The sequence below is a fragment of the Piliocolobus tephrosceles genome, chromosome 1 (assembly GCF_002776525.5).
Source record: "Piliocolobus tephrosceles isolate RC106 chromosome 1, ASM277652v3, whole genome shotgun sequence".
NCBI classification, from domain to species: domain Eukaryota; kingdom Metazoa; phylum Chordata; class Mammalia; order Primates; family Cercopithecidae; genus Piliocolobus; species Piliocolobus tephrosceles.
Window position 1 is genome coordinate 159,482,670 of NC_045434.1, and position 26,625 is coordinate 159,509,294.

At 37.1% G+C, this 26,625-nt stretch overlaps 1 protein-coding gene across 3 annotated transcripts in view; it reads left to right on the forward strand.

Annotated features, from left to right (window-relative positions):
* DOCK7 (dedicator of cytokinesis 7) overlaps positions 1-26,625 on the forward strand; it is a 243,640-nt gene that overhangs the window by 17,374 nt on the left and 199,641 nt on the right. For all 3 annotated transcript variants that reach the window (XM_026454153.1, XM_026454155.2, XM_026454154.1), the window contains exons 2-7: positions 6,702-6,807; positions 16,280-16,455; positions 16,647-16,715; positions 20,781-20,910; positions 21,010-21,222; positions 21,556-21,641. In XM_026454153.1, coding sequence (XP_026309938.1) covers positions 6,702-6,807; positions 16,280-16,455; positions 16,647-16,715; positions 20,781-20,910; positions 21,010-21,222; positions 21,556-21,641 — 780 coding nt within the window. The remainder of the gene's footprint in view (positions 1-6,701; positions 6,808-16,279; positions 16,456-16,646; positions 16,716-20,780; positions 20,911-21,009; positions 21,223-21,555; positions 21,642-26,625) is intronic.

Consider the following 26,625-nt stretch of genomic DNA (forward strand, 5'->3'; position numbering starts at 1 on the left):
AGCCTTCTTTCTTTTTTTTTTATTTGAGGCAAGGTCTCACTTTATTGCCCAGGCTGGAGTGCAGTAGTATGATGAAGGCTTACTGTAACCTTGACCTCCTGGGCTCAAGCTATCCTCCCACCTCAGCCTGCCAAGTAGCTAGGACTACAGGTACACACTACGACTCCTGGCTAATTTTTTGTATTTTTAGTAGAGACAGGATTTTGCCATGTTGCCCAGGCTGGTCTCAAATTCCTGGCCTCAAGCCATCCTCCTGCCTGGACCTCCCAAAGTGCTGGAATTTCAGACACGAACCACTGCTGAAGCCTCCAACTGAAGACTTTTAAGCTAAATTACAAACATCATTTGCATCTCTAAAATACTGATACAAGGACATTTTACTATATGCTGCTTTCCACACAGTAAAAACATTTTAAAAAACCCTGTTAACTCTTATGTATTACCTTGCCTGTGTTCAAATTTCTCATCCCCCAAAATATCTTTTATAGCTGGTTTATTCAAATCAGGATCCAGTAGTAACCATATGTTGCATTTGGTTTTATCTCATAAGTCTGTTTTTCCACCCTCTTAAATAGACCTTGTCTTTTAGTCTTAAGTCTTTTTTACACTAAAACTTAGCCCACTGCCTTTACTTTTTAATTTATCCACCACATTGACCCATAAGAGATTTTGGCACATAGCATGACCTGCCTTCTAGTTTTTGTCTGATGGCTTCCTTGCAATAGTATTGTTATACTGTTCTCTGTATTTCTCGTAAACTATAAGTTAGATGTGAAGGTTTGATTCAATTCAGGTTAAACATTTTTTGGCACAAATACTTAGTAGGTGGCACAATGTTGTTTTTCTTTAGTCTATTGTTTTCTTTCTTTCTATTTATTTATTTATTTATTTAGAGACAGAGTCTCGCCCTGGTGCCCAGGCTGGAGTGTAGTGGTGCAATCTAGGCTCACTGGGCTCACTGCAACCTCCAGCTCCCTGGTTCAAGCAATTCCCCAGCCTCAGCCTCCCGAATAGCTGGGATTACAGGTGCCCACCATCACGTCTGGCTAATTTTTTTGTATTTTTAGTAGAGACGGGGTTTCACCATGTTGGCCAGACTGGTCACGAACTCCTGACTTTAGGCAATTTGCCTGCCTCGGCCTCCCAAAGTGTTGGGATTACAGGCGTGAGCCACTGCGCCAGGCCTATTTTTTTATTTATTTGTTTGTTTATTTTGAGACAGAGTTTCACTCTTGTTGCCCAAGCTGGAGTGCAATGGCACAATCTCGTCTCACTGCAACCTCTGCCTCCCAGGTTCAAGCGATTCTCCTGCCTCAGCCTCCCTAGTAGCTGGGATTATAGGCATGTGCCACCACACCCGGCCAGTTTTGTGTTTTTACAAAGACAGGGTTCCTGCATGTTGGTCAGGCTGGTCTCGAACTCCCGACCTCAGGTGATCCACCCGCCTCGACCTCCCAAAGTGCTGAGATAACAGGCGTGAGCCACCGCGCCCAGGCTATTTATTTATTTTTGAAACGGAGTCTCACTGTGTCACCCAGGCTGGAGTGCAATTGTGTGATCTAGGCTCACTGCAACCTCCACCTCCCAGGTTCAAGCAATTCTCCTGCCTCAGCCTCCCAAGTAGCTAGGACTGTAGGCACACGGCACCATGCCCAGCTAATTTTTGTATTTTTAGTAGAGATGGGGTTTCACTTGTTTTCTTTATTGTTAATTCGAACTCACACACAGTGTTAGAACTCTGATACAACCCATCATTCATGAGTTTTGAACTTAGATAGTTACACTACTGCAGTGTCAGCTGCTCTCTTCCTTTTCTTTTGGGGATTTTTAGCTAGTCCTTTTTTCCTTTGTCCCTGATATATCCTTTACCCTTCATTTCTTCCCTGACTCCTATCTGAGATACGAATAGTGCCAGTTCCAAGAGATCTTATTATTAGACTTAGTACATTGCAGCTATTTGTGTGTGTGTGTGTGTGTGTGTGTGACTTTATAGGAGTAGCTCAATTAAACTTTCTTATGACTTTAGTATGAACTCTCCTTATTCATCTTTACTCAGGCTTTACTTCTGGTCCCGTAAAGAATGTCTAGAGAAAGGCAGGCCCAGATTGGCCTTATCACCCTTGGTTCATTCTGGAAATTATGGCTAGAATAGTGTGTCTGAAAGTAGGAGTGGGTTAGAAGAAAGGTTAAATGCAACGTAATTTTCTTTTTGAATGTGGGTCTTTTGCTGGTTATTTCCAACATCATATAATGAATGGCCTGAGTGGATGCTTTCTTTTGTGAAAACTGTAATGTGTATTAACATAGTAGCTTGTAGGAATGGAGAGAGTGGATAAAGTGATAAATAGGTCAAATACTGGATCATGTTTTCTTGGGAGGGATAGAAGGTTTTTTCATATTATAATTTAAGGGCATAAGTAACTACAGAATTTTTGACCTATTCTTTCTACTTTGCAGTAAAATATTAATGGTTTATTGGAAGGAAAAAAGACTACCTTGTTTTTCTTTCTGAGCTATCACTAGGAGTAAGAAAAAATCTGATTGAAAAAAGTAACCTCTGATAAAGGATTTTAACTGGTATCAGGGCTTATATTTATTCATTACATTTCTTTCTTGCATACTTTGGATGATGATATGGTTAAGAGATAAAGTTTTTTTATTTGGGAAGATTTACGAAATCTTTGTGGAAGGTCTCAGTTGTAAATACATCCCTTGTCTGGGTTGCACATGTTTTATGGCTACTGTAGCTCAGTTTGGAAATGGTTCTTGTTGCATTATCACAGCTTATTTTCAAATTAACAGATTTTGTTTTTGGAGGAAATTAATGTCATGTAGAAAGATATTTGTAATATGAGGATTATAGTTTTTATGTCTGTTATTAAACAAAAGATTGCCTCTTGAAGTAACTATGTTTCATTATTTTAAATTTCACATTTTAACATCTGAAATCTTCAATTTACTGATGGTGTGATGGTTAATTGGCAAGGTTTTTATTTATTAGCTGTACATGGACTAATGTCTCTTCTGAACAATTAGTGATTTTTTTTTATTTTTTGCGATGGAGTCTTACTCTGTGGCCCAGGCTGGAGTGCAGTGGTGCAGTCTGGGCTCACTGCAAGCTCTGCCTCCCAGGTTCATGCCATTCTTCTGCCTCAGCCTCCTGAGTAGCTGCGACTACATGCGCCTGCCACCATGCCCGGCTAATTTTTTTTTTTTTTTTTTTGTATTTTTAGTAGAGACAGGATTTCACCATGTTAGCTAGGATGGTCCTGATCTCATGACCTCGTGATCCGCCCGCCTCGGCCTCCTAAAGTGCTGGGATTACAAAGGTGTGAGCCACAGCGCCTGGCCAGTGATATCTTGAATTTGATGAAATACAGCAGTGTACTATTCAGTTTACTCATGATTTAGCCTCAGAAACACTGAGCTAGTGCTGAGATTGGTAGAGTGAGGTGAGTAGCAGTGAGGTAGGTAGAATGTTTATATTGTGTCCTTTTTTTTTTTTTTTTTTTTTGAGACGGAGTCTCGCCCTGTCACCAGGCTGGAGTGCAGTGGCGCGATCTGGGCTTGACGCGGTCTTGGCTCACCGCAACCTCTGCCTTCCGGATTCAAGTGATTCTCCTGCCTCAGCCTCCCGAGTAGCTGGGACTACAGCCAGCGCACCATCAAGCCTGGCTAATATTTCTATTTTTAGTAGAGATGGAGTTTCACTGTGTTGGTCAGGATGGTCCCGATCTCTTGACCTCGTAATCCGCTGGCCTCAGCCTCCTAAAGTGCTGAGATTACAGGTGTGAGCCACTGCGCCCGGCCAGTAGAATATGTATTTTGTGTCTTTTTTTTTTTTTTTTCTTTTCCGAGATGGAGTCTGTGTGCGCCCCCCAGGTTGGAGTGCAGTGGCGCGGTCTCGGCTCACTTCAAGCTCCGCCTTCCGGATTCACGCCATTCTCTTTCCTCAGCCTCCGGAGTAGCTGGGACTACAGGCGCCCGCCACCACGCCCGGCTAATTTTTTTGTATTTTTAGTAGAGACGGGGTTTCACTGTGTTAGCCAGGATGGTCTCGATCTCCTGACCTCGTGATCCGCCCTAAAGTGCTGGGATTACAGGCATGAGCCACTGCGCCTGGCCTGTTTTGTGTCTTTTTAAAGGCTTTTACATATTCTCATCTCAGCTTTGATGAGAGGATCAGGATATGTAAGGACTTCAAGCTAAACGTAATAATGAATACTCACATTATATAGGCTTCATTAAAATCCCTAATGAGGCTAGGCACGGTGGCTCATGCCTGTAATCCTAGCACTTTGGGAGGCTGAGGCAGGAGAATAGCTTGAACCTGGAAGGCGGGGGTTTTGGCGAGCCGAGATCGCGCCACTGCACTCCAGCATTGGCAATAGTGAGACTCTGTCTCAAATAAATAAGTAAAAGCCCTAATGGAGTCCTAAACTGAAGCGAATGTTCCTGTCTTTTCTCACAAAGGATTACATAATTCGCCCTTTGCCCTCTCCTGAATCTATTCTCCCTCTCCAAGATTTCATTCTGTCTCCAGATTTCAGCTCTAACCTCTGATTGTTTTCTTGATGCTTTGGTGCTGTTGTCTTCCTCCCTTGTCATTAACTTGTTTTTTTTTTAAAACTAATAGACTTTTTTGGGAGGGAGCAGTTTTCGGTTTACAGAAAAATGAATGGAAAGTATGGAAAGTTCTTATACATCCTCCCTTCTCTCCCAGATTTCTTCAGTTAGCATCTTGCATTGGTGTGGTACATTTGTTATAATTGATGAGCCGATATTGATGTACATTGTTATTAACTAAAATCCATAGATTAAGTAGGGTTCACTGTGTTGTATATTCAATGAATTTTGACAAATATATAATGACATGTATCCACTATTACCATATCATACAGAATAGTTTCATTGTCCGAAACATCCCATGTATGAGTTTTTTGCTCATGCTGCTAATAAAGATACATCCAAGACTGGGTAATTCATAAAGGGAAGAGGTTTAATGGACTCATAGTTCCACATGGCTGGGGGGGCCTCACAATCATGGCAGAAGAGGAAGGAGGAACAGAGGGACATCTTACATGGTGGCTGGCAAGAGAGAATGAGAGCCAAGCAAAAGGGGAAACCCCTTATAAAACCATCAGATCTGGTGAGACTTCTTCACTACCAGGAGACAGTATGGGGGAAACTGCCTCCATGATTCAGTTTTCTCTCACAGGGTCCCTCCCACAACACATGGGAATTATGGGAGCTACCATTCAAGATAAGATTTGGGTGGGGACACAGTTAAACCGTATCACCCTATTTCTACTTATTCATTCCTCCTTTCTTGTCCCCACTCCAGCCCCTGACAACCACTGGTCTTTTTACTGTCTTCCATAGTTTGCCTTTTTCAGAATAAAATATAGTTGGAGTCATACAGATTGGCTTCTTTCACTTAGCAATATTCTTTTAAGGTTCCTCTGTGTCTTTCATGGCTTGATAACTCATTTCTTTTTATCACTGAATAATATTTCATTGTATAGATGTAACACAGTTTGTTTATCCAGTCACCCATCGAAGGATAGCTTGATGCTTCCAAGGGTTGGCAATTATTAATAGGAAGTTAGACTTTTTTTTTTTTTTTATTTTGAGATGGAGTCTCGCTCTGTCACCCAGGCTGGAGTGCAGTGGCCAGATCTCGGCTCACTGCAAGCTCCACCTCCTGGGTTTACGTGATTCTCCTGCCTCAGCCTCCCAGGTAGCTGGGACTACAGGTGCCCGCCAACTCGCCCGGCTAGTTTTTTGTATTTTTTGGTAGAGACGGGGTTTCACCGTGTTAGCCAGGATGGTCTCGATCTCCTGACCTTGTGATCCGCCCATCTCGGCCTCCCGAAGTGCTGGTATTACAGGCTTGAGCCACTGTGCCCGGCCAAAGTTAGCCTTTTAAAACACAAATATTATATAAAGTACCTCAAGTCACCTACTTAAAAAAGGTTGCGCTAACTGAGTATCTTAAGCCCTAAAGAATGGTAACTCTTATTTTTGTGTAAACATTTCTAATTGTGTAGTTGGCTCATAACAGTGCTCAGTAAATGTATGTGAAGTGATTGAATATGAAAGAAGGAAGGAGGAATTGAAGAGAAGAAATAGGAGAAAAGATTATATCCTAAATCTGAATACTTTTAGGAAAATGAGATTATCTTGAAACTCAGCTGGAAACTCTAATGGGAACCAAGATGGTCAGGGCTCTGAATTAAATCATTAACTTGAAAACACTCCAGAGTTTTTTATTCCTAATTCTTGTACTTTAAAGTATATACATTTTAATATAATATACATTTTAATGTACACTTTATATACTTTAAAGCATATACATTTTAATATACACATCTTTTTGTAACTCCCAACTATAGAGCTGGCTCTATAGTTCCAGCTCTATTGTAGGCCAACGTGTGTTCACTATAATGCCCATATAAAAAAGCCTCGTATAGGTTGTCTGTCACTGTAGTACCCTACATCAACATAAGACGTTCTAATGTAATTATAAGCTAGAAAAGTATTTCCTAAAATATTTTATGAATTTATAGCCTTATTGTTATGCCGAGATTTTGTTTTTCTTTAAATGAATCTTTAATGTATTTAGCTTCCCTCCATTTTAAACTTGTTTGGCTTTTTTTTTTTTAATAATGTGTATAATGTTTTTGCTTTCTTCATTGTAGAACGGTGGCAGCTGAAGTTAGGAAGCAGATCTCCGGACAATATAGTGGTTCTCCCCAACTGCTCAAAAACCTTAATATTGTTGGCAATATATCCCATCACACCACAGTAAGTAACGTATTCAAAATGTAGTATGTTATTGGTGTATGATTGACTAGGCCATGAAAAAATAGTGGAAAGATAAGAACTAATTGGGTTCCATCATTAATCTCATAACCTTACTTGTTGTTACCTCATTTTGTTGAAATCTGTGTTGGGAGAGAATGTTACGGGGTGTCATAGAATTGCTAGTTTCCTAGCCAACTCTGAAACTTTATAGTCAGGATTTAATCCATCCTGGAATTTTACATTTAGAACTTTTTTTTTTCCTTCTATTTTTGAGACCGAGTCTCGCTTTTGTCGCCCAGGCTGGAGTACAATGGTGCATTCTCGGCTCATTGCAACCTCCACCTCCTAGGTTCCAGTGATTCTCCTGCCTTAGCCTCCCGTGTAGCTGGGACTACAGGCATGTGCCACCATGCCCAGCTAATTTTTGTGTTTTTAGTAGAGACGGGGTTTTACCATATTGGCCAGGCTGGCTCGAACTCCTGACCTTGTGATCTGCCCTCCTCGGCCTCCCAAATTGCTGAGATTACAGGTGTGAGCCACCACATCCGGCCTTAGAACTTTTAAAGACTGAAGGTGGTTCATTATGTGAAAATTTAGGAATCTATTCTAGAAACAAGCACCAAAGTAAATAATTATATGGGTTTGTAGAATTATCTGTTGCCTTTAAGATAAATGAATTTATATTTATTAAATTATTACTGTAAGCCTAGTACTGTGTCAGAGACATAAATGTTCTCTTATTAAAGAAGCTGGCATGAAGAAATTCAGTTTTGATAAAAACTAATATTTATTATGTTAGAAATATGAATTAAAAACATACCTCCATTTGTCTTAAAATTAGAGGTCATTTTTACAAAATGCTCTGGGAAACTAAAAAAGCAAATAAGCATGATAGGGTGGAGTTATAGATTAGCATTTTCCATTTAGCTGTGAAAGGGTACCTGTTATTGAACAAACTGGGAAATAACAGTTTGATCGACTTGTAATGATATATTTATAACGTTTGTTTTACTAAAATTTGAAAACATTAAGTGTATTTTTAATTACAGTAACATGCTAATTGGAGAAATTTTAGAATGTATGGATTTCTGGCTGATTTCAATGTACATGGAGATAATCCTTCCAAAATGCTCTCGGTGTCTTGAATGCCTCTCTTCCAGTGACATTATTTTGCATCCTGAATTACACCTTAACTACTCAAAATTTCTATAACCAGACCTTAGATTTTTGTCATTATGAATAACTATAACCCATGTGTAATCTTAGTTTTATGCTTCCCACTCTCTGATCACCACCTCTTATCTTTATGGCCTTCTTGTTATGGTACCCTGACTCCAGTTGTCCTTCCACATCACCAGGACCTAGAATCCATGAACTCATTGAATTAGACATATGTAGCGACTTCCCAGGTTTTGTTGTTATTTTCACTGAGTACTTATTTGTGACATTTTAAATTCTGAGCTGTATACTGCCCTAGAAATAATATCTGGGCAAAAAGCACTGAATGAGAAAAAAAAATTGAATTTTTAAAAAATTTTATGTATGTGTAATATATACTTACATGCTATACTTATATACGTAATAGATATAGTGGTAAAATATGCATAACATAAAATTTGCCATTCTAACCAGTTTTATTTATACAATTCACTGGCATTAAGTACATTTACAGTATTGTACAACCATCATCACAGTTTATCTCCAGAACTTTTTCATTATCCCAAACTGAAACCCTGCACCCATTAAACAATAACTTCCCATTTCCCGCCTCTTCCCAACTCCTGATAATATATTATCTTTCCTGCCTTTATGAATTTGCCTCTTCTGTGTACCTGATGTAAGTGGAATCATACGATATTTGCCCTTTTGTATCTAGCTTATTTTACTTACTTAGCAGAATGTTTTAAAGGTTTATTCAGGTTGTAACCTGTATCTTTTTTTTTTTTTTTTTTTTCCAGACAGGTTCTTGCTTTATCATCCAGGCTGAGTACAGTAGTACCATCATAGCTCACTGCAGCCTTGACCTTCCAGGCTCAAGTGATCCTCCCATATCAGCCTCCTAAGTAGTTGGGACTACAGGCACATGCCATCATGCCTCGTTAATTTTTGTATTTTTTGTAGAGACGGGGGTCTCACTATGTTGCCTAGGCTGGTCTTGAACTCCTGGTCTCAAGTGATCCTCCTTTTCGGCCTCCCAAAATGTTGGGATTATAGACGTGAGCCACTATCCCTGGCTGATTTAATTCCTTTTTAAGGCTTAATAGTATTCCATTGTATGTATATGTCACATTTTATTTATTCATTAATTTTGAAGGACATTGGGGTCGTTTCCAAACGTTTGGCTATTGTGAATAACGCTGCTATGAACATGAGAGTACGATTATCTTTTTGAGTCACTATTTTAAGTTCTTTTGGGTGTATACCTAGAATTAGAATTGCTAGATGATAGAGTAATTCTGTGTTTATTGTATGCTTTTTGAGGAACCACCAATCTGTTTTTCTTAGCAACTGTATCATTTTACGTTTCCACCATCAATGCACAAGGGTTCAAATTTCTCCATATTGTTGTCCACACTTGTTATTAACCATTTAAAAAATAATAGCCGTTCTAATGGGTACGAAGTGGTATCTCACTTATATTTTTGGTTTACATTTCCCTATCTGCAAATTTTATGTTGTATTTTCATTTAGTTCAATGTATTTTTTCATTTCATTTTTCAGACTTTTGTAACTCATGGATTATTTAGAAGTATGTTTAATTTCTAAGTGTTTGGAGATTTTCCTGTTATCTTTCTGTTGCCACTTTCTAGTTTGATTCTATTATAGTCAGAGAACACATTCTGTCTGATTTCAGTTCTTTTAAATTTGTTGAAGTTTGTTTTATGGGTCAGAATATGGTCTGTCTTGGTGTATACTTTTGGGACCTTTGTAATGAATGTATATTCTGTTGTCATCGGGTGGAGTGTTCTATAAATGTCAGTTAGATCTATTGGTTGAGGGTGCTTTTGAATTATACTATATCCTTGTTGATTTTCTAGAATCTGCAGAAAAGCGATCTCTTGAATTCTGCAAGTATAATTGTGATGTGTCTTATTTATTCTTTCAGTTCAATCAGTTTTTGCTACACCTACTTTATAGTTCTGTCATTTAGTACATACACAGAGTATAGCTCTGTTATTTAGTACCTACACATTTAAGATTGCTATGTCCTCTTGGATCATTCCTTTTATAATCAAGATAATGTCACTTTCTATTTGGTACTGTTGTTTGCTCTGAAGTCTGCACTTTCCCTTATTAACTTAGCCACTCCTGCTTTCTTTTGAGTATTGGTCACCTGGTATATCTTTTTCCATACTTCTGTTTTCAACCTACCTATGTTGTGTTATTTGAAGTGAGTTATTGGTAGATACCACATCGTTAGGTCATATTTTTAAGTCCATTCTGCTAGTTTTTTACTGTTTACATTTATGTTTATAATATAATGTATAAATTTATAATTTAATGTTGTTACTCTGTTAGGGTTTAAATCTACCATTTTATTTTTTGTTTATTCTGTTTTTCTTTTCTTTTTTTTTTTTTTTTTGAGGCGGAGTCTTGCTCTGTCGCCCGGACTGGAGTGCAGTGGCCGGATCTCAGCTCACTGCAAGCTCCGCCTCCTGGGTTTACGCCATTCTCCTGCCTCAGCCTCCCGAGTAGCTGAGACTACAGGCGCCTGCCACCTCGCCCAGCTAGTTTTTGTATTTTTAGTAGAGACGGGGTTTCACCGTGTTAGCCAGGATGGTCTCGATCTCCTGACCTTGTGATCCGCCCGTCTCGGCCTCCCAAAGTGCTGGGATTACAGGCTTGAGCCACCGCGCCCGGCCTTATTCTGTTTTTCATCTCTCTGTTTTCTTTTTTCTACTTCTCCAGGATTACCTAAATGTTTTTTAGGATTCCATTTTGATTTATAGTGTTGTTGAGAGTATCTCTTTATATAGCTTTTTTAGTGGCTGTACAAGGTATTGTGTTATATACATGACTTATCACAGTACTGGTGTTCCTATATTACCAGTTTGAGTAAAGTGTAGAAACTTTACCTATTTTCACATCCCTTTACCGTCTCCTATACATAATTGTCTTAAACATTTTCTCTATATACACTTAGAATCATATTGGACAATTTAGAAAAGTCAAGAGGAAAAGGAAAGTCTATTGTATTTACCTATATTTTTTGCTCGTGCTGTATTTGTTTTTCCTTCCTAATATTTCCAGATATCTTTTATTATTTCCTTTTGGTTTAAGGAATTTCTTTTAGCCATTCTTTTAGAATAGATCTGCTGGTGACAGAGTCTCTTAGTTTTTCTTTATCAGTGTATGTCTTGATTTCCCCTTCTTTCTTTTTTTTTTTTCTTTTGAGACAGGGGTGTCACTCTGTCACCCAGTGTGGAGTGTAGCGATGCAATCTCAGCTTACTGCAACCTCTGCCTTCCAGGCGTAATTCTCCCACTTCAGCCATTGGAGTAGCTGGAACCACAGGTGCATGCCACCATGTCTGGCTAATTTTTTGTATATTTTTGGTATAGTTGAGGTTTTGCCATGTTTCCTAGGCTGGCCTTGAACTCCTGAGCTTAGGCAATCCACCTGCCTTGGCCTCCCAAAGTGCTGGGATTATAGCCATGAGCTACTGTGTCCGGCCTTCCCATTCCTTCTTCAAGGATATTTGCAGGATCTAAAATTCCAGGTAGTCAGTTATTTTCTTATAGCACTTGAAAAATGTTGTGCCACTTTCTGACTGCTATGATTTTTTTATGAGAAATTTGTAAGTTGAATTTTTTTTCCCCCTAGAGGTAAGGTGTCATTTTCTCCTCACTGCTTTCAGGATTTTGTTTTATTTTAGAGACTGAGTCTCGCTCTGTTCCCCAGGCTAGAGTGCAGTGGTGCAATCTTGGCTCACTGCAACCTCTGCCTCCTGGAGGCAGATTCAAGTGATTCTCATGCCGCAGCCTACTGAGTAGCTGGGATTACAGGCGCCCCGCTACCACGCCTGGCTAATTTTTATATTTTTAGTAGAGATGGGGTTTCACCCTATTTGCCAGGCTGGTCTTGAACTCCTGACCTCAGGTGATCCGCCAGCCTCTGCCTCCCAAAGTCCTTGGATTACAGGCGTGAGCCATTGCACCTAGCCTTTCTTCTTTCTTTTTCTTTCTTTCTTTCTTTTTTTTTTAATCTACATTTGGTTGCTGTGTCATGGTACATATTTCTTTGGGTTTATCCTGTTTAAGTTTTGCTTAGCTTCTTGTGTCTGTAGGCTTATGTCTTTTTATGAAATTTAGAAGTTTTTAGCCATTGTTTTTTCAAATATGTTTCAGCCCTGTCTTCTTTTTCCTCACTTTCTAGGACTCTGGTGGTGCCAGTATTGGATATTTTAGTATAGTTTGTCCCTGAAGATGCTTTCTATTTTTGTTTTTGTTTTGTTTTGATTTTTCAGTCTGTTTTTCTTTTAATGCTGTTCAGATTGGATAATTTCTATTTTTCTTTCTTCAAGGTAACCGATTTTACCTTCTCTATGCCCTTTTCTACTGTTGAATTTATCTATTGAATTTTAAATTTTGGTTAGTGTGTTTTTCAGTTACAAAATTTCCGTTTAGTTCTTTATATCTTCTGTTTCTTTGCCGAGATTTTGTTTCTTTACAGAGAGTTTCTGGTTTTTCATTTATTTTAAGAGTGTTTACAATTGCTGTTGAATTATTTTTCTGATGTTTGCCTTAAAATCTTTGTCATATAATGCCAAGATCACTTATCTTGGTATTGACATCTACAGGTTGTCTTTTTAATTAGAGTTAAGATTTTCCTTGTTCTTAGTATGATGAGAGATTTTTGATTGGAACTTGTACCTTTTGGGTCTTATGTTGTGAATTTCTAGGTCTTATTTAAACATATTTTAGCTGGCTTTCTTTGATATTGCTCTAGTTATAGGTGGATGCTATCTTGTTTTGGACAGATGGAGTAGAAGTTCAGATTTCTTATTTGTCTTCTTTTGGTATACGAGGAGGGGAAGGATTCCTTGTTACTTATTGTTGAGCAGGAGGGAGAGTCCCCACTTCTACTGGACCACAGCTCACACTACTTAGCTGGGAAGGGTAGTAGTGCTCCTTACTGTTCCTCACATGGCCTCTACTGACATCCAAGGGTGTGTGGCCTTGTTACACTGGGCATTGGTGAAAGTACTTACTCTCCACTAGACCTTCTCTGACAGTGCCCAAGTGATAAAGCAAAGAGGAGCCATGTTGCTGCTTCATAGGAGTTGATGTCCAGATTTCCTTAGTGGCCTCTACTGACACGATGAGAGTCAAAGATTAATTATTGCTCGGTAGATATAAAAATCCCAACACCCTACTTGTACTTCTCTGATACTACCCTGGTGGGGAGAGTTGGGATGCCTTGTTACAGCTTGGTGAGGGTAGAAATATAGCTCCCCACTTGGCCTTTGAGCAGTTAAAGTCTAAATGTTTTTTGTTTTGTCAGGTTGCTTCTTTCTTGATCTTTTGGCTGGGGAAAACAGGCTCACCACAGCCCAGTCCCACTACCTCTAGTGCTTCTTGTCGTTTTCTGGGTTGTGGGCTTTTCTAGTTCTAAGTCTGGAATGTGTAAGGCAAAAAGAAATTTTGAAGTAACTCACTGTCGTGCCATTCCCTGGGTTCTGATGTCCCTGCCGGCCAGCCTTTTTCTCTTTACCTTTCAGAGTCTTCTTAGGTTTGTTTTCTATGTAGTATCTAGGCTGTTGTACTTAGTGGAAAGAATAGAGAAAAGTACTTCTACTTCGTCTTTCCAGAAGGGAAAGTTTCCCCTAGTGACTTTTGATGTTTGAGCAGTTTTTTATGTGCTTTATTTTTTCCCATTTACTTGAGGGTGTGACTTTAAAAAAAATTATTGAGATGTAGGACTTGTTCATATATTCTAAGTACTAGTCCTTTATCAAATATGTTTTGTAAGTTTTTTCTTTTAGTGTGGCTTGTTAATAATTTTCTTTCTTTTTTTTTTTTGAGACGGAGTCTCGCTCTGTTCCCCAGGCTGGAGTGCTTTGGCATGATCTCGGCTCACTGCAAGCTCCGCCTCTCGGGTTCACGGGTTCACACCATTCTCCTGCCTCAGCCTCCTGAGTAGCTGAGACTACAGGCGCCTGCCACCGCGCCCGGCTAATTTTTTGTAGTTTTAGTAGAGACAGGGTTTCACTGTGGTCTCGATCTCCTGACCTTGTGATCCACCCACCTCGGTCTCCCAAAGTGCTGGGGATTACAAGCGTGAGCCACCGCGCCAAGCCTAATCATTTTCTTAACAGTGTCTTTTAATGAATCCAATTTTTCTTTTATGGTTCTTTTTTCATGTCTAAGAAAACTTGGCCTATTCCAAAATTGTAAGGACATCCTGCTGTGTTTTCTTGAAGTAGCTTTATAGTTTTAAGCATGTATGTTTGTGTCTGTGATCCATCTCAGTTTAATTTTTGTATATGTTGTGATACGGAGATTGGGGTTCATTTTTTAAATGTGGATACCCAGTTCTAATAATAATGATTCAAGAAGATTTCTCTTTTCCTGTTGGATTGCTTTCTTTTTCTTTGTTAAGAACATCATAGTATAATTTGTACTTAATAGGATAGGTGAGGTAGAATGCTTAAAATCGTAGAAAAAATTTTAGAGGTCGAAAACCCAGTTTCAAATTTCTGCTCTACCATTTTGTGGCTATTTTATTTTCAGTTGTTGGTTAACTTTTTTGAGCACAAATGCCCTTATTTGTAGAACTGAAATAGTAATTATATCTAACTTACAGGGTTTGGGGGAGGATTAAATGACATAACATATACTGATAATGATAAATAACTGCTATCTTTTGAGTGTTTAACATGTGTTATTTATTATTTTACTCAATATCTTTAAAATGTTAAGTCCAGGCTGGGCACCGTGGCTCACGCCTATAATCCCAGCGCTTTGGGAGGCCAAGGCAGGCAGATCGGTTGAGCTCAGGAGTTCCAAGAGTTCCAAGATGAGCCTGGGCAACATGGCGAGATCCTGTCTCTACAAAAAAAAACACAAAAATTAACCAGGCATGGTGGCTCACGCCTGTAATCCCAGCTACTTGGGAGGCTGAGATAGGAGAATCCCTTGAGCCCAGGAAGCAAAGGTTGCATGCAGTGAGCTGAAATTGCACCATTGCACTCCAGCCTGAATGACAGAGGAAGAGCCCATCTCAAAAAAAAAAAGTTCAGTCCAAAGAAGCATAGATTAAAGCACCTTCTGTTTAATAATGTACACCTGCGCAGAGGCAGGTTTCAGTGTTTTTATCCAGATGAATATCCTGAGAAAAAACATGTTCTTATTTTCATTGGTCTATAACTGCATATTTGTTACATATCCTTTATAGGTTTGTCTGAATATTTTTTTCTTTTTCAAACTAGATAAGTATATTTTATTAAAAAGTATCTTATTAAAAACTTGGCTGAAGAATGCTACCAGTCTTTTATTATTATTAATGGGTAGTGTTAATAGGGTCTGTGTATTCCTTTCCTATGGCTGCTGTAACAAAGTACTACAAACTGGGTGGCTTAAAATGAAAGAAATTTATTCTGTCACAGTGCTAGAAGCCAAAAGTCTGAAATCAGTATCTCTGGACTAAAATAAGCTTTTAGCAAGGCTGTGCTTTCTTCAGATGTTCTAGTGGAATATCAGTTCCTTGTCTCTTCCAAATTCTGATGGCTTTGGCATTCCTTGACTTATGATCATATCACCTCTATCTTTAAGGCCAGAATATTCAAATCTCTCTCTTTTTCATCTTTATACAACTTTTTTCTCTCTGTGTATAGCCTAAATCTCCCTCTGTCTTCTCATGAGGATATATGTGATTGCATTTAGAAACCACCTGGAAAATCCAGCATAATACCCCCGTTTTAAGAACCTTAATTATATCTGCAAAGACTGTTTTATTTTTTTCCATGTAAGGGGACATGTATGGGGCCCATGTGTTAGGATGTGGAGAATTTTTGGAGGGAAATTTTTTAGCCTACCCCAGTCTGATTATATGTTTTTACTAGGATACTAAACAAAAACAAGAAATAAAGTCAGAGCACTGTTTACAAATGTAGCAACTTACTTTTTTTTAATATCTAAAGATATAAAAAAGCAGAAAGAATCCTTCCAATGAGTACTTTGTAAACTATAAAGTAGAATAAACTGTTAATTCTTACTAGTGTTTTTATGTGAGAGTTCTGGGCAAAGCGTCAGCAAGGGCATTAAAGAGAGTATGACCCAAAACATTGAGGAGTGCAAGAAGGGTAATACTTTGTGTTTTCTTTAGTGCGTCTGGTTGAATATCTTAAAATTTTAGAAAGAACTAGATTAAAAGCTTTTATTTTAAAAAATAATAAGTTATTTGCCTTAAGTTTTAAAATTACTTTCATCTCTTATTTTCTACCCATCTCTTATCCCACCTTTTTACAAAGGTGCCCCTTACTGAAGCAGTAGATCCAGTGGATTTGGAAGATTACCTCATTACTCATCCTTTGGCTGTGGATTCTGGGCCTTTACGGGATTTGATTGAATTTCCTCCAGATGATATTGAAGTTGTTTATAGTCCTCGGGACTGCAGAACTCTTGTTTCAGCTGTACCTGAAGAAAGGTAAGGAGACATTGACCTGTTTTTGGCTTTAGAGTAACTATAGAAAGGCTACCTTCCATTATTTTATTTAGAGCCTATCTTCTTATAGCATCATCATTTCCTGTTATGCGAACAGCAATTGTAGCAACCAAATTAATGAACATCAGTGCTGTCCCGTCTAAATTACAAATGTATTTTCCTTTTTAAAATAGTGAAATGGATCCACATGTTAGAGACTGTATAAGAAGTTATACAGAAGACTGGGCAATTGTCATCAGAAAGTAAGTTATATGTTTATTACAACATTTACGAATACTGAATAAGATTTCTAAACGGATTAAGGCAGATTCATAATGATTATGAGACCTGAAAATTTATTTAAACAAAATAGCTGAAGAAACGAAAGAAGAACCTTTGTGTATAGATATTTACTCCTTAGGAGTTCTGCAATTACTTTTACTTTCTTTGTAAAATATAATTCATAGAAAAATAGTATTTCTGTATTATTATAAATCATTAAGAGCTAATAATATATGATAATTTTGTAGTCTAATTCTTTTAGGAAATATTGGGTAGATGTTGGTGAATAATTTGTATTTCTCAAAAAGAATCCAGTTTAGTGAAACTTAAATGGCTAAGTTAACATTAACAGGCAGTTTTATAGACCAAGCTATTTGAAAGGTCTCTCCTGTTTCTAATATTTATAGGTCTTTGACCTCTATATCCAATCAGGTAAATATTTGTAAAAAATAATATTTTGTTCTAGCCATAATTTATTTTCCTGATAAACTGTGCAATAACAAGTCAGATTAAGAAGTATATTAAAACTGATTTACACAATAATCATTTTCTAATTTGCATAATGGAGAAGGGTCTTCATGCTGAATCTTCTTAACCTTATTTTATTTTTCTGAAGGTGATGTGATTGAGGTAGTGGAGAATTCTGATATGGCATTATAGTTTTCACAAATGAAATAATCTGTGCAAAATAGCACTAGCAAAAGTGATATATCCATTGCTTATTGTTTTGCCCTCATGGCTGTCTTATTTCACTAGGCTTTACATTGTGCTAAATATCACTCTGGAGGATAATGCTGACATGCTTTTTAGTTTCAGTGTGACCTAATAAAAGCACAGTCTGCTGCCCTTTATATAGAAGAGCTGTTTTTATGAACTTACAGTTTTGATAAGTATTCTGGTAGCCAGCTTTTAGACATTACTGAAGAATACTGTTCCTCTGTCAGATAATTCAAAAGTCTTTACCTCTGTACATGTATGTTAGAAACCTATAATCAGAAATCTTAATAAAAAGGTTAGTTGTAAAATATATTGACCTCAGAATCATGGAAATCTGCCACTTAATTCTAAGCATAGGATTATTAACCTTGGTTTAGGCAAGAGGATAAGAGAATTAACATTTATGGGTTTACTGTGTGCTGGGCATTTTATTGGGCACTTTGTACTCATCTCTTAAGATTTTAACAGATAAGGTATCTCAGGCTCAGAGTAGTTAAGTAACTTCTCTGAGATCCCACAAACCAAAAAATAGGGTAGTCAGGATTAGAACATAGGGGCATCAGATTCTAAAGCTCTTATCTTTTTCTATTATACTAGATGTTATACATTATTTGCACTGGTAAGTGGAAGACCAAAGGGAGTACTTTGGTGAACTAGAAGTTATGAGGTATCTCTGAAACAAAGAAGATAGGTATGATTGGAATGTAAGAGAAAACCATAGTACAGAATAATCTAAGGAGAAGATACATGCAAAAGCTTCAGTAGTGCTTTAAGCTCAGAACCAGGGAATGCAGGCAATGGAAAGGGAGACTTGGTAAATATTGGATATGTGGTCACTTTGAAACCTCTTCCACAAAGTGTGCTCAGTGACAACAGAGATATCTGCGTTTTTTTTTTTTTTTTTTGGATCAGTAATTGTGGAGGCTTAGATTAATAGGATAGTGCCCAGGGTGAGCATGTCTTGGAGGAAGAAGGAATGCTCATACCCAGAAGACTAGGTACTGGCAGACTTTGCTTGGTGGCGTGATCTGCCCTTTCCCTCCAACCACTGGATATGGGCTGGGATAAGCAGATACAGTAGTTTAAGACAGATGTGGGGGATACAAATTAAAAAATTAAGATAGAACCTAAAATTGCCAAGAATTTGATGCAAACCAATACACTTGAAAGAGAATTATCCAACTACAAATAAAAGAACTAATAATTTAGGAAATAGTTAATAGAATACAGATTAAGACCTATAAGTGTGAAGAATACTCTTTTGTACATGAGAAATGTGAAAGGATATTTTAACCACATAAAAATCAATTAATTATATTTGGAAATTAAAATTTTGATTAGTGAAAAAATATTACAAACTCAGCAGATGGGCTTAATGGTGGTGTGGATGTGGCTGAAAAGTGAAATAGCTAAAAGATGAAGCCACAAAATTCTTCCACGATTCAGCACAGAATGATAAAGGGACACAAAAGTACTTTATTTATTTACTTATTCAGTAAGTGTTTATTGAGAGTCTTACATGTACCAGGCACTATATTAAAGACTGATGATACAGCAGTGAACAAAACCAACTCTCTATCCTCATGGAGTTTATATTCTAGTGGGAAATGAGATTGTCGATAGATAATAAACCAACACAGGTAAATATAGACTAGATAAGATCTAGGTGAGTCAAGTGGAGAAAAAGGTAGGGTGAAGTAGATAGAGAGGTCCAAGAAGCGGAACAAATATTTTTATTTTGTTATTTATTTTGGTTTCTATTTAGTTATTTACTTGGGACAAGGTCTCTCTCTGTTGCCTTGGCTAGAGTGCAGCGGGACAGTTGTACCTCATTGTTACATTGAATTCCTGGCCTCAAGCCATCCTCTTACCTCAGCCTGCCCGAGTGTTGGGATTACAGGTGTGAGCCCTCATGCTCGACCTTCTGTTTTATATAATTAATCAGAGGAAGCCTTACTGATAAGGTGATTTTGAGCAGAGACCTGAAGGAAGTGAGCCTTGTGAATATCTGGGGGAAGAATGTTATTAGGCAGAGGGAAGAGCAATACAAAGGCTCCATATTGATCACATGCTAGAAATGTTCAAGGAACAAAGAGTAAAGAGGACAGTGTGGCTAGAACCGTAAATGAGAGTGAGAATGCCAAGAAACAAGTCAGAAAAATGGTGATGTGTGTGGGGTTGAATGGGTAATTATTAGAGCCTTATCATAGCAACTGACTAGAGGACTGGATGATATAGAAGAGAGTATTGATCATGAATCATTCTTTGCTTTCTTGAATTTCGTATTGTCAATTTTTTTTAGGTAGAATTCAGTGGCATTCTGATTTATCAGAGCAGCTTACGTATGCAGCTTTACAAATTAAGACACTTGAAACATTCCATTAAATATTAAGATATCTGCTTCTAAGTAATAACTTTCATATTACTATATTGAGTGTCTTTAGTTCTTTCTCTTTTGCGATTATGCTGTGATGTTAATATCATGTAATTGCTATTTTAATAGCTTTAGCAATAAGACTGGATGTAATTCATATCAAATGTGATTCTTTACTATCTCTTGAATTGGGTGATAGCAAGAACTGTACCATCTTCTTGTGAACATTATTGTTTTGCTTCAACTAAAATATTCCTTCAGTTTGGCTCTGTGAAGTGTTGAATCATGAACAATAATTGCTCTTTGATCAGCTCATATTTGATGTTCTTGGGTATTAGGTTGTTATTGGATTGTTAAGAAAGAAGCTTGCATTAATTTAAGAGTTGTTTTTAGCTACCTGTGTATATATTTAATGTTAAGTAATATATATGTACACAGTGATGGTGTAGATTTTGCTGTTTTTCATGTTACAAGTCTGTAGCTTTAGGTTAAGATCTTTTATAGATAATGAGAGACAGCAAAAAATTTGTTGGCTACTTGAAATTTTAAGATTCAGTGCTTTATATGTATATAACCTTTTAAAATTTATATTATTTTTAATTCAATGTATATTTTCTATTTTCTCATTTTATTCTTTAACCCAAGTTACTAGCTTCCCAAATTTTCTTTTTACTGACCAATTCTCTGAATTGAAATTACAGCTTAATTTATATACACATGATTGGCATGGAAAGAAGGAAAATATGATTTGCTTTCGGAAACTCATACTCTACTCCTTAGCTGGGTTAAAGGAGCATTGAATGGAAATTTTCTTTAACCTCAATTGCTAGAATGGATTCGTATTACATAAAGAAATAATGCAGAAAACACTTGCCTTATTACATAATGATGCCCAAAAAGTGAGAACATTCCGAAGTTTGATAGTTGATCTTTATGTAACTTTTTTCTTTAATAGATACCATAAATTGGGAACAGGATTTAATCCCAACACATTAGATAAACAGAAAGAAAGGCAAAAAGGTTTGCCAAAACAAGTTTTTGAATCTGATGAAGCTCCAGATGGCAACAACTACCAGGATGATCAAGTAATACTTTTATTCTTAAATAACTATAAGAAGTTATTTTTAAAAATTGTCAATTTATTTATTAATTAATATAATTATATTTCATGTTTTGCGTGACAGGATGACCTTAAAAGACGTTCAATGTCAATAGATGATACCCCAAGGGGTAGCTGGGCCTGTAGTATCTTTGACTTGAAAAATTCACTTCCTGATGCTTTGCTTCCCAATTTACTTGATCGAACTCCAAATGAAGAAATAGACCGTCAGAATGATGACCAAAGGAAGTCAAACCGTCACAAAGAACTTTTTGCTTTGCATCCATCACCAGATGAGGTATAGATGTTTGCATATAAAGAAGCAAATGATTATTAAAATCGATCTTTTGGGATTATGATTAATGTAGAGTATTTATCAAAATAATGTAGGGCATAAAGCAACTGAAACATAGCTGTAATTTTTATAAATGAATACATTTTATACTAGTGAATTTCCTATTCTTAATGAGTAACTTATAATCAAATGACTTCTGTCTGTGGATAAATAGGTCGTTCTTTTCTGTGTTCTATTGTGAAGACTAAAAGTATTAGATTAGCAAAGTAAGTTCTTTAAAAAAAGAGTTGGAATATGATAAGCATATTCATTTTGGTGTTGCTTTTCAATTTGTAGGAAGAACCAATAGAACGGCTTAGTGTTCCTGATGTACCCAAAGAACATTTTGGTCAGAGACTTCTTGTAAAATGCTTATCACTTAAGTGAGTATTTATTTCTTTTACTTACAGCTTTTATTTTCCAGGATAAAATTTTAGTCCTGGTGTAACAAAATCTGAGTAGATTTTATAGTTGTATTTGTGTCCTTTTGAGAAGTATTGTTCTACATGTCATTTTAAGTGCTATTCAGCTTTCAAACGTATATATGAAACTGAGCCTACTGTGCTAAGCCTGACATATTTATGAAGCTAAGCCTACTGTGTAGCAAACGTAAAGTCAACTTTTAAATTCTGTATATCATTTTAAATGCTATTCAGCATTCAGACCTATGTATGAAGCTAATCCTATTGTTGTAAGCCTAAGATATATATGAAGCTAAGCCTGCCGTGTAACAAATATAAAATCAATTTGATTTTACAGTAGGCTTTGTTTTTTGAAGATTTTGACATACGTATTTTTTCCTTCTTGAAAAAACTTAGATCTGGTTTCTGCTAACATCATTGAGGTGATATATTTACATTCTGCTTTACAAAGTGCTTTCTCTTATTTCATGCTGTTATGTTAATATTGTAAGTTTAATTATTCGTTCCAACTTAAGAAAAAAGTTTCTATTCATAGAGCTTTCTGAAACAAGCAACTCATAGGGACAGACCATGTCTATATATAATTCTGGCAATTTCTTTCCTTGAAAGCTAAGGCTTTGTATATTTAGATGTATTCAGAAACATGTTAGATAGATTAAGTGCATTGAATCTTTTGAATAACAGGACACCTAACATCAGTTCTTACTTACAGTCTTGCTTTGTTTTTTAACAGCTTTATTGTGATCTAATTTATATATCATAAAATTAACCCTTTTGAAGTATACAGGTTAGTGGTATATATTCACAGAGTTGTATAGCTGTCATTACTGTCTAACTTGAGAACATACTCATCCTAGGAAGAAACTCCATGCCTGTATTAGTCTACTCAGGCTGCCATAGCAGAACCATAGGCTGGGTAGCTGAAACAATAGAAATTTATTTCTCACAGTTGTAGAGGCCAGAAATCAAAGATGAGGGTGCCAGTGGGTTGGTTTCTCATGAGGCATCTCTCCCTGGCTTGCAGATGGCTGCTGCTTGCTGCATTCTCACATGACCTTTCTTCTGTGTGTGCCCAGAAAGAGAGAGGTTATGGTATCTCTTCCTCTTCTTATAAGGATACCAGTTCCATGGGATTAGTGCTCCACTCTTAGGACCTCATTTAACCTTAATAAGCCCTTAAAGGGCTTATTTCCAATTACAGTCACATTGAGGGTTAGGGCTTTAACATACGAATTTTGGGGGATGATACTGTTCAGACCATAACAATACCTGTTAGTAGTCACTCCCCGTTCTCTTTTTTCCTCAGCCCCTGACCATCACTAGTTTTCTTTCTGTCTCTATGAGCTCACCCATCCTGAATATTTCATGTAAGTGGAATTATATGTGGCCATTTGTGTCTGGTTTCTTCATACAGCATAATGTTTTCGATGTTCATTTATGTTTTAGCATCTGTGAGTAGTTCTTTTTTTTTCTTGAGACAGAGTCTCACTCTGTTGCCCAGGCTGGAGTGTAGTAGTGCAACCTCTGCCTCCAGGGTTCAAGCGATTCTCCTGTCTCAGCCTCCCGAGTAGCTGGGATTACAGGCACCTGCCACCACACCTGGCTAATTTTTTGTATTTTTAGTAGAGATGAGGTTTCACCATGTTGGCCAGGATGGTCTCAGTCTCCTGACCTCGTGTTCTGCCTGCCTCAGCCTCCCAAAGTGCTGGGATTACAGGTGTGAGCCACCGTGCCCGGCCAAGTAGTTCGTTTTTTTATATGACTGAACAATACTCCACTGTGTGGATACACCACGTTTTGTTTATCCATTTATCAGTCAGTGAGCATTTGGGTTGTTTCTACTTTGAAAAGAAACATAGCTTTATTGAAGTATAATTCACATATTATGTGGTTCACTCAATGTATATTCAATGTACAGTTCACCAGTGAGTTTATCCAGTTCACCAAGAATACAATTCAGTGGATTTTAGTATATTCTCAGATCTGTGCAACTATTATTACAATAAATTTTGGAGTACTTTCATCATCCCGAAAAGAAATTTCGTATTCGTTAGTAGTCACTCCCTGTTTTCCCCAACTCCTCCATCCTTAGGCAACCACTATCCTACTTTCTGTCTCTACACATTTGCTTATTCTGACTATTTCCTGTAAATGGAATCATGCAATATGTAGTCCTTTTTTTTTTAAACTTAGTTTTTCATAGTGTTTTTAAGGTTTATGCTGTAACATGTGTCAATACTATAATTTCTTTTTATTGCTGAGTGATATTCCATTGATGAATATGCCACATTCTGTTTATCTATTAATCAGTAATGATTGCTTCCACTTTTTGGCTGTTACGAATTAAGTTCATAATTTGTATATAGGTTTTTGTGGGACATGTGTTTTCATTTCTCTTGAGTATATACCTAGGATAGGAATTACGGTTAGTATAGTAACTCCATGTTTAACTTTTGGAGGAGTTATCCAGACTGTTTTCCAAAGCAGCTGCACCATTTTACATTACCACTAGCAAGTTAGGATGATTCTAATTTCTCCACGTTTCACCAACATTTGTTATTACCTGTGTTTTTTTTTTTTTTTTTTTTTTATCATAACCATTCTAGTGGGTGTGAAGTGTTGTCTCGTAGCTTTACTTATGATTTTCTTGATTAATAAAAGTTACAAGTTTGTTATTTCTCTCTTAGAGAAATAAAATATAGAATTTTTTTTTTGTACAACTCTATTTTCTTTAGCTTTTGTTTGTTTGGCTCTCATTAAAAATTCTAAAGTAATAATTATATACATCTGATTTGTCTATGATAAGAAAAGTCCAGGTTTAAAGTGAGGAAGAACTTGAGGTCACAAAAGTTCAGAAAGAGTCAGAAATGATAGCTTTACTTTAGCTCATTACAGAAACTGATATATTTTTGAAAATTGTTTCTCTTACATTTTGTTCCCTAAGAACAGCCTTTCTTTATCCTGGATGAGAAAATTATTTCTACTATTAAGAAGACTATTAGTCAGTAACATAGTGATTTATACATTCAGGGGAATATCTTCTAGGCATGGTCAAGTTGATACGAATTTAGACAAGAAATGCTAAGAAGTCATAATTTCCCAGGAGTAAGTGTTCTGTAGCTAATTTTACATTAGGGCTATTGCTGTTCCTCGTTTTAATGGGCTACAAGGAAAAGAGCTTGGCATGCAAGCAGGATAGAAACACTCCTGCATAAATGCCTAACACCAGATTTCATGAGAGTAAAATTAGAAATGGTAGTGATATTTGTTTGCTGCCACTTCAGCTTTGACAGGGAAAAGTCAGACAGGAAACAGGAAAAAATAAAAAGAGAAAACTCTGAGAATTCCTAGTCATAAGCTTACCTACTATATGTGTGGCTCAGAAAATTCCAAGGCAAAAGTTTAAAGTGGTTCTAGGTTTGCAGTGGCCTTAGGTACCTGGCAGAAGCATACATTAATTAATTGTTTTTAGAGGAATTCACTTTAAAAATTTAGGCCTCAAAATATTGCTACAGATAAAGTTTCAGCTCCAGTCATAAATCAACAAACATGGCAAAACAAACTGCAGGCCTGAAAAGGACTACCAGTCAGATTTAGAATATAAGTACTTTTAGTATATTTAAGTAAATAATTATTTTAAAATATTGTAACGGAACAAGAAACTGTCAGAATTGACCAGGAAGATTTTGAAAAGATTCATGTGATCTTTTTCAAGATTTTATAATTGAAATTATAAATCCATTTAGGTAGGCTCAACATAGATTAGTTAAAACTGAAGAGTGAATAAGTGAACTTGATAATAAAACAACAAATTTATACAAAATGTACACAAAGATGTATATAGATGGAAAATAAAGTGATACCAACAAAAAGTCTAATTTGAATTCTAGAATGGAAATAACTTAGGGAAGAAGAAAACAGTTATTAAAGAGATAATGGCTGAGAATTGTTCAAAATTTATGAATCATAGTAGTAACTCTCAATTCTGGATGTCTAGTAGGATCTAGGAATAATAAATAAAAAGAAATTCATATCCAGACTAAACATAGTAAAAATGGAGAATACAAAACCAAGAAACTATATTAAAAGCGGCCAGAGAGAAAAAGAGATCCTATGCAAAGATATTATAATTAGCCGTCAGGCGCAGTGGCTCATGCCTGTAATCCCAGCACTTTGGGAGGTCGAGGCAGGCGGATCACAAGGTCAGGAGATCAAGGCCATCCTGGCTAACACGGTAAAACCCCGTCTCTACTAAAAATACAAAAATTTAGCCAGACGTGGTGGCGGGCACCTGTAGTCCCAGCTGCCCGGGAGGCTGAGGCAGGAGAATGGTGTGAACCCAGGAGGCGGAGCTTGCAGTGAGCTGAGATCGCGCCACTGCACTCCAGCCTGGGTAACAGAGCAAGACTCCATCTCAAAAAAAAAAAAGAAAAAAGAAATTATAATTAGGCTAACAGCTGATTTATCACAGCAGCAATGGAAGCCAGAAGACATTGAGTGTTATCTTCAGTGTTGTTAAGAGAAAATAACTGTTGACCAAAAACTTCATACCCAGTAAAATTACCTTTCAACAAACACATTCTTGAAGCAGTTAGTTTTTGCTGCACTGTAAACTACCTTAAGATGTAATGTTTTAAAACAACAGATGTTCAGTATTTCTCATGATTCTGTGGGTTATCTGGGTAGTTCGGGCCAATTTGGTTGGGATTGGATGATCTGTAAAGGAGTTGTGCATGTCTGGTAGTTGGCAGGCAGGTTGGTCTAGGAGTCTCTCGTTTATGTATTTGGCATTTGGCTTAATGTCAACTGGGAAAATAGCTATGCTTTTCCCATTGTTCAGTGGGCTGACCTGGGCTGGTTCATGTAGAGGTGGAAGGGTTTTCAGAAAAAGGAGAGTGGAAGCTGTAAGACCTCTTTGTGGCCTTGGATTAAAACTCTTACAGCA